Below are 8,262 nucleotides of genomic sequence, written 5' to 3'. Positions count from 1 at the left end.
CAAACTCCGGGGCATCCAACTGGGCACAAGCCACAAACACTGAAGAGCGAGCAAAACAAACTCACATGGTGGCAGCTGTCTGAGGGGATTTGTTTCGCTTCCCCTTTGATGGTTAGGAAAGGATATCCTTAAGTCTTGTCAAAACCCTACGAGCCAAGTCCACACAGCACACTCTATACAGAGAACACACTTGTAAAGCCAAGTATAATTTGGAACAACAGCCAGCAAATAGTTCCTGCAAGACAAAGTCGAAGGATGGATGAAATTTAGCTTAGAAGCATGGGACCTGCACAACTTGGTGACAATCTCCTCCTTCCTGTTTTTCTCTACGGGCAGGTATCTTCAAGGATGCACACGGGGGCTATCCCAAAAAAACAATGTGGAATGCAAATAAATTGCATATTTCTGGACGAGACCTGGTGGCTTTTCGATTCTCTCCCTCTCTTTCAGGTTCTTAAGTTAGTGTATATATTCTATATATCCACTCCACAACTGGCTTGGAGGGATGTGATGAACCTGAAGCTCTGGACCCTCCCCACCAACCATTCACGGGAGTGGAGGAGGGCTTAACGAGCTCGCACATCAACTAAATAATGTAAATCGTTTATTTACGTTGTTTGTGGGGGAGTTTGTTTGGCAGTTTCAAGACTTCAGTCTCTTTGAATGCAGCGGCAGGCTGTACTGGTTTGCTGACTTTCTGACTGGGGTGGAAGTGTCACCTGCTCTATGCTTCTGCTAGGGGTTCTGGCTCTGGTTCTAGATTGACCAAACAAAACTCTGCAGCTGATGTGACCTAGTAGTTGGGAGTCATCTCAGCGAGATGAGCATCAGGCGGCCACAAGGAGCTCTCCAGAAATTAAAATCTAGCAATTCTCTAACCAGCTCTCATTTCGAGCAAATATCGTCTTCTTGTGGTACATTGTCTTAAGTATTAAAACGGTTGTGTTAACCCTGAATCTGGCAATTAACTGTTGTTAGTCCCATATCTCATGGACTTAGTCCTTATTCAGCTTTACAGTCTATTACATAAACTGTTTTTAATGCAATCAGCAAAGAGTTCTTGGACATCCCAGTCACCAGATTATCTGCTGTATGATTAACCGAGGGTTCTTCTCCGTGTTAATCTTCCTGTGTGAGGAGAGCAAGCTGTAAGGAGTAAGGAAGCTGGGATGTGATACCAAGGAACATCTTTGTTTACTCCTGGCACAGACTAGACAGAGCAATTTTATACATTTATATATTGAGTCGTGTAGCTTGAGAGGACTCTATGATCAGAATAGTCACGGTGCAACGTTTATGTCTGCTGCACTCGGCCAGTTACACACAACACAAATACATGGCACACCTCTCTTATGGCATCTAATGGGAAATGACAGAATGGAAGAGCCCAACTAGCCCGTTAGTTAGCACCATCACAGCACAGTTGTACGTTACACCTGTGAAAACTTCTTTTTTATTCAATGCCATATCCAACATTTCCCAGGGGCCTAAACTCAACTTATATGCTTTATATGCTCCAAGCTTAATAATGGCATCCAACCAGCACATACAAAAGGCAGAGCACCTTTGGCAACAGTCATCGCTACTTGGGATTCACCTGTTGCCATTTTGAGATTCCATAATGCCATCTTATCACACACACATGCAATTCAGCCATATACACCCTAATTTATTTCAAATCTTTTAAGATAAAACTTTGCGAGTAGAATTAAGTATCTGATCATATTTGCACAAACAAATCAATAAACAAATTCAAATATATAATCATCATATAAATAATTGTGTAAGAATCAAATGATGTTACCACATGCAAGATCAATCTTTACAAAATTTGACTTGCACATTGTAGCACTGGACAGGAGTCAGGCCCAGAAGCACTGCCAACTGATGGCTACTTGAGATCATTGTGGCGTAGGGCACAAACTCGGCTCCATCGATCAAGGACGAACCGAATTGCTGAGGCAAGCGTCCTCGTCGCCAAGTGTAGGACCGCGTATATTAGCCACTGCTGATCAGTGCCACACTTCACACTGGAATAGTTACACTAATTGTCAACACTGTGCATAGTTGTCATTTAGTCAGTGAATGAGTTCATTGTCTTTCAACATTTGCATCATTCACCTTAGGTCAGACACACAATGCTTCAGCTTAACTCCCAGTACCACAGGTTTCTGGCCCCTTCAATATTGCAAGTAATCCATCCTTGGTACCTTCTCATGCTGCACACCATTAACCAGCCTTGTAAAAAGCACGGAGCACTTTCGTGTGCTAACACTTCTCATAGGTCACCATTACAAGTAGTTCAGCAAGCAATGGGCTGGACTGTTACCACAAGGCTAGGAGTAGGCCGACACTTCCTGGGTAATTCCAGCAACTTAAGTGTACTAACAGTCCACGGGGTCGGGAGGGAGCCGACATCACCTCATCATTTCTTGGTATTTTTCTTTGTGTTTCTTAAGCATGTCTGTTACAGTCACTAATTTTTTTAATGTTACCTGAAATAAGGGTAATAATTAATACAATACTGTACAGTATTCATATATTATAGCTAGTATTTAGCATGCTGTAGTGCTAATATTTGACTTCATCTCTATTTATATCCACAATAGATTTCTTGTGGTGAAATGTTAGGATGAGCAATGGGGAACAAACCTGTGTCTTGGCTTTAGTAGTTAAGACACCTATGTGTGTGACACATATATGGTGCAGCTGAGCTAGGTCTCGTGATGGTTCGCTCTTAACCGGCAGTTCTTCAATCTCTGGCCGCTCACCGACACTCTGAAAATAAGAAAGAAACACTAGAAACATCAGCAACAATCAACTGCCTTTTATCAAGATTATCCAGTAATTGTTATTTATGCTAGAAATATAATTATTCATTGCTTTCATAATTATAAACTCACAGTGGTAAAAACCAATGTTGAATGTCATGAAATGTCAGTTTCTGGGTGAGCCCCTGGAGGCTCTTTGAAGTTATGATCACTGATTAAGTACCATCAGTCATCAGTCATCTATTAAGTGCTAGTGTCATCAGTCGCGAAGTTCTTTTTGTCTACCAGGGACCACGAGCCAGAACCTGGCCCCCCCCCCCTCACAGGGCGTGATGTCCTATGAACACCTTCCATTTGAAGGATATATCTTTGCCATCACCAGGAAAGGCACCCAGAAAGATAGGTGAATCAAAACAATTCACTGCCTGGTTTAAAAATGCAACCAATGTCCACAAAATGCCAAAAGAACTCCCTCAACAAGAAAAAAAAACACAACTTAGTGACACTAGCCACAACAAAAACCTGTGTATGAGGCACCTCATTGAGCAACCCCATATCCTCCACGAGACAATCGGAAGACCGCTCGTGGAGACACAAGAACCGCATGATAGAAGACAAGTGCGAACAAGTCCAAAAATTGTCAACGACCAAAGCTACTGAAAGAAAAGGAACTTGAGTGTGCAGCTGACCTAGACAAACATCATGGGAAGGGGCAGGAGCAAAGAGGCAAGAACTGAGGCACTCAAGAGAGCCCCCCAAAAAATTAGCGTTGAATGTAATAAAATGCCCTTTTCTTTATCTACCATCAACTGGGGTTAGGCACCCAGAGAGGTAGGCATAACAAACCCCCCCCCCACATGGTAAGAAAATGAGAACTAAAAAGAGAGGTGTAGCACTCCCTCCAATCCCAAGCAAACAAGCAAATGTCACACTATTGCCGGGCCACTAGTCCATACAGCCCTTCCCTCCCCATGCCGGCTACCCAGCACTCCAGTTTGGAAGCTAAGCATGAAATAACGCGAAAAACCGCCGACCAGAGGGAAGGAGGGTTGTCAGGAAGCCTTTGAGGCTCGCCCAGAAAATGGTGTTTCATTACATTTAATGCTGGTTTTCTGTGTGGGAGCTCCTTACATGACCAAAAATAAGGCAAAGAGGGACTTGCCCAGGAGGCGGCCGCCACAAACTCCTCAACGTGAAGTCAAGACAACTGGCTGCAACCTGCAACTCAAAGCAACACAGCAACGCCCAGGAGCAGGAACGTTAACCAAATAATGAGCGACCAGGGCCCAGTACTGGTCACAAAGCCCCAGCCAAGAAACAACGATTTCATGAACACATCAGAGCAAGGCATTGAACCCTGAAAACCCCGAAGAGGAAGCCGGTAATGCAGCAACCAATGCAAGACCCCCAGAGGACGAACCCAGCAATCGCAAGAGAAGCGACGGGGGCGTCCTCGAAGGAACTAGAGCAGATGCCGAAGCCAAACCCGACCCGGAGGGTAAACCAGCATGACGAAGTTCAAACTCCTGCACAACTGCTCGAGCAACTGCCAAGTAAACCAGGAATCCCCAGAAACAGCCGAAGGCGGGACTACAGCTGCAGCAATACCTACAGGGGAAGAGACATGGAAGAGATCCCTTCTGCCACTCTCGTAATCGCTGGGATCAGACCCTGGGGACCTTGCGTTGCTGGTTTCCTCTTCAGATTTTGAGGAATCCATGGTACAAGTTCTGTGCCATGGCATCTACCCAAGCCCTCGTTCCATGTGTTCACGGATGCCTCATCTCTCAGCTGGGGCTTTGTGATCAGTGCTCGCCAGGGTCGGTGGGGTCCGTCCTTCCGTCGGGCTCACAGCATGGAGCGGGAGTTCACGTAGGTGTGGTATTCGCATCAGAGGCTTCCCCTCGCTCGCATATTGATGATTCAGCTCCATTCGGACTGCTCCCCTGTGGTTCATTGTCTGAACCGCGAGAGATCAATGAGATCCTTGGCTCTTTGGGGCTGGTCGCTTCAGGTGATTCATTTGCTGAGTTCTTGGGGTTTGGCTCTCCTGGCGATTCATGTCCAGGGAATGTCCAACGTATTGGCAGACGGCCTGTCCTGTTTCATTTCCCTGTCCACAGAATGGACGGTCAACACCGACTCGTCCCGTTGGCTCTGCCGGATGTTCGGGCGCCTGGAAGTGGAACTCTTTGGGTCGGCTTAGTGGAGGTGTCTTCTGGTATATGTGGCGTCCTTCCCCAACTGGGAGGCTGTTGGGGTTGATGTCCTTCAATTGGACTGGTTGAGGTGGGGTTACCTGTACCTCTTCCCACTGGTTCGGTTATTGCTACAAGTCCTGGCTTGCTTGGAGACTTACCAGGAAAGGGTAGTCCTGCTGGCCCCTTGGTGGCCAGCTCAGCCCTGGTTTCAGGCGATGCTTGCTCGTTGTCCGAACCCGAGGGTCTTCCAGTATCTTCCACGTGTATATTATAGCCAGTTGTCTCAACTTCAAGTTGAGGAGCGAATGGCGGCCGCCTCCTGGGTAAGTCCCACTTTTCCTTTATCTTTGGTTTGGTAGCTCCGGGGAGCCGAAGAAACCCACAGAAAAAACATTGGTTTTCTCCACAGAAAACCAGCATTGAAAGTAATGAAACGCTATTTTCTGGGCGAGACCTGGAGGCTCTCCGGCATCCCTCCCTCCCTCCCTCCGGTCGGCGTTTTTTTTTTTTTCGCATTTTTTATATTCAGCCTCTGAACTGGGGTTGGGTAGTTGGTGTGTTTAAGTCTGGGACCCCCCCTTCCCCCTCCAAATTTTTTAACTAGCTATAGTTTGTTTTGGAATTCCTACCTTTCTGGGTGCCTGATCAGGTAGATGGCAGATATAGACTGCTTCCAATTACATGGGGGTGTCTATAGGTCATTGCTCCTTGTGCCTCTCTGAGAGGCCAGGTTCTGGCGCCGGTCTCCGGTAGGCTTAGAACTCCATCGATCTAAGATATACACATCAGTCTGGTATAGCTCCGGAGAGCCGAAGGGTCTCACCCAACAAATGGCGTTTCATTACATTCAACACTAGTTTTTTTGCATTTTCTTAAATTCTGCACAGAGTTTAATAATTCTATAATGAAAAATTTTCTTTTGGCAATTTTTTACTTTTTTGTGAATAGGCGGGTATGACCATTTTTAAATAGCAGCTATCTAAGGGTTAAATATATGGATTATGAAATACCAAAGAAACTGTTCATGACTTTTTTGAGACCAAAACTAAAATAAGTAGCGGTTGTATGGTGCCCATGTCTCAAGAAACACATCAACAAACAGGATAAGGTACAAAGACATGCAAAACAATGGCTTCTGGAACTGAAAGTAAAGATCTAATACGAGAGGCTAGAGGTGTTAAATATGCCAAAGCTAGAAGATAGAAAGAAAGACAATATGATCACTTCATACAAAATAGTAATGAGAATCAACAAAATCGATAAAGAAGAATTCTCTTCACCTGGATCTTCAAGAACAAGAGGTCATAGATTTATGCTAGAGAAACAAACCTGCCAAAAAAGCAAATTAGAAAGTTCACTTTTGCAAACAGAGTGGCAGCCAGTTGGAACAATTTAAGTGAAAATGTGGTGCATGCCAAAACTGCTGGTAGTTTCAAAGCGTCACTTTAAGAGATGGTAGTCGGGTTCATTCTCGACACACAATCTAGAACTCAGGGTTTAAATCCTGGGTGGGACAGAAATGTTTGGGTACACTTCATTTCACCTAATGCCTCTGTTTACATTGCAGTAAGTAGGTACTGTACTCAGGAGTTACAGCTTGTTGTGGGATTGCATTCTTGGCGGCGTCAGTAATTCGACCTTGGGGAAAACCTCGATATAAGCCTAACATGTATGAATATACCCTGGCTTCCTGTCTCCCAACACAATGAATTATATTATTATATACAGTATATGACAGAACAATGGGAAGATGGAATGCCACGAGCTTAGCTCTCATCCTGTAACTATACTTGAGTTATTACACAGTTATTACAGTATAACCATATTAACATCATTTATATACACATCAGACAATAATACCGTAATCGTCACATGATAACCACAATGGTCCGGAATATCGATACACGGTTTGTTTTGCTTGGTCTGTACACTGTCGGATGTTCTTGAGAATAATCTCGGATCTCCATACTCCTCCTTTCCTCAATGAGCACCAGACTGTGTGTGTGTTGTATATGCACAATTCTTGACATGACACAACTTTCACAACATTTAAAATATTAACCAGCAAAATAGAGATTTGGATTACAGAACAAGAAATAATAAACAGCTGCTTGGTAATTGGTAACTGGCTACAAGCCAGATATTTAACCACCAGTACACATCTACCATATTATATTTTATGTACCAAGACACTCTTAAGAGGATAATAATTCTTATTTTAGGCAGACAAAAACTGTGAAGAGATTCTCTAGGCAAGCTACTCATTAAAAAAATTAGCAAAAATACTTACCGATAATGTATCAAGATAGGTGATCATGCGCTCCTTGTTCTTGAGAATGAAAGGGTTGACCACCTCCATGTATGGCTCCTTACCACCAAACTCCACCAGGTTGGCCAGGTTCTGTAGGCACTTGGCTATCATGATAAGGGAGCGTGATGCTACAGGGTGAGGCGGCTCTGTGGGAATGTTACATATGAGGTTTGGGACTCCCTGTATGTGTGCGTGTGTATTTACTATTTGTGCTTGCAGAATCCAGCTATAAGCTTTTGGACCCCGCCTTCTAACCAACCTATTTTTCCCATATTATGTCTACTACATTTTTTCTCTGTAACTGTAACGATGTCAACGTCATCTGTTGAGTGCACCCAACCCCAATTAGAGGTTGGGTGCAGCCTTTTTTAACTCCACATAGACACAGTCAACCCAACCCCTTCTTTCCTGTAATATCTCTGTGTCTCTATCATAAAACTAAGAAGATTTGGTACACAGGATCTTCCTGTTCGAAAACCATACTGTCTGTCCAATACTAACTGACAGTTGTGTGTGTAATGACACACACAATTTTCTGTATGGTGGGTGGGTTGGGTGAGGTGGGGTGTGTATTCACCTAGTTGTGCTTGCAGGGATTGAGCTCTGCTCTTTCGGCCCGCCTCTCAACAGTCAGTCAACTGTTACTACTATTTTTTTTTCCACACACACACACACACACGGTTGTTCTGGAAACTGGAACACAATGGAGGGGTGACAGGTAAGCTTCTAACATGGATGAAAAATTTTCTAACTGATAGAAAAATGAGGGCAGTAATCAGAGGCATGTCACGTCTCCAAACTGAGTAGCCCCTTGGGAATACGACCTCATTTAAAATATTTTCTTCAGGTTTCGTCTCTGTTAGTGTGACAATATCTGGGACCTTGAGCTGAATTATATCCTTCAACTCCAATATTTTCGATTTCACTCCATCTATGTAAGTATACTGTATACTATTTTCAGGAACATGTTCCCCTTCCC

At 44.2% G+C, this 8,262-nt stretch overlaps 1 protein-coding gene across 1 annotated transcript in view; it reads right to left on the bottom strand.

The window, feature by feature from the left end:
- Window positions 1-262: 262 nt before the first annotated feature.
- vap (RAS p21 protein activator vap) overlaps window positions 263-8,262 on the bottom strand; it is a 62,054-nt gene continuing 54,054 nt past the window's right edge. Inside the window, exons 17-19 of the mRNA XM_045736949.2 lie at window positions 7,263-7,429; window positions 2,653-2,778; window positions 263-2,495 (exon numbers count right to left, since the gene is read on the bottom strand). Coding sequence (XP_045592905.1) covers window positions 2,418-2,495; window positions 2,653-2,778; window positions 7,263-7,429 — 371 coding nt within the window. The 3' untranslated portion in view covers window positions 263-2,417. The remainder of the gene's footprint in view (window positions 2,496-2,652; window positions 2,779-7,262; window positions 7,430-8,262) is intronic.

The sequence above is a fragment of the Procambarus clarkii genome, chromosome 18, assembly GCF_040958095.1.
Source record: "Procambarus clarkii isolate CNS0578487 chromosome 18, FALCON_Pclarkii_2.0, whole genome shotgun sequence".
In the NCBI taxonomy this organism is placed as follows: Eukaryota; Metazoa; Arthropoda; class Malacostraca; order Decapoda; family Cambaridae; genus Procambarus; species Procambarus clarkii.
This window is presented reverse-complemented; position numbering and strand designations above follow the sequence as displayed.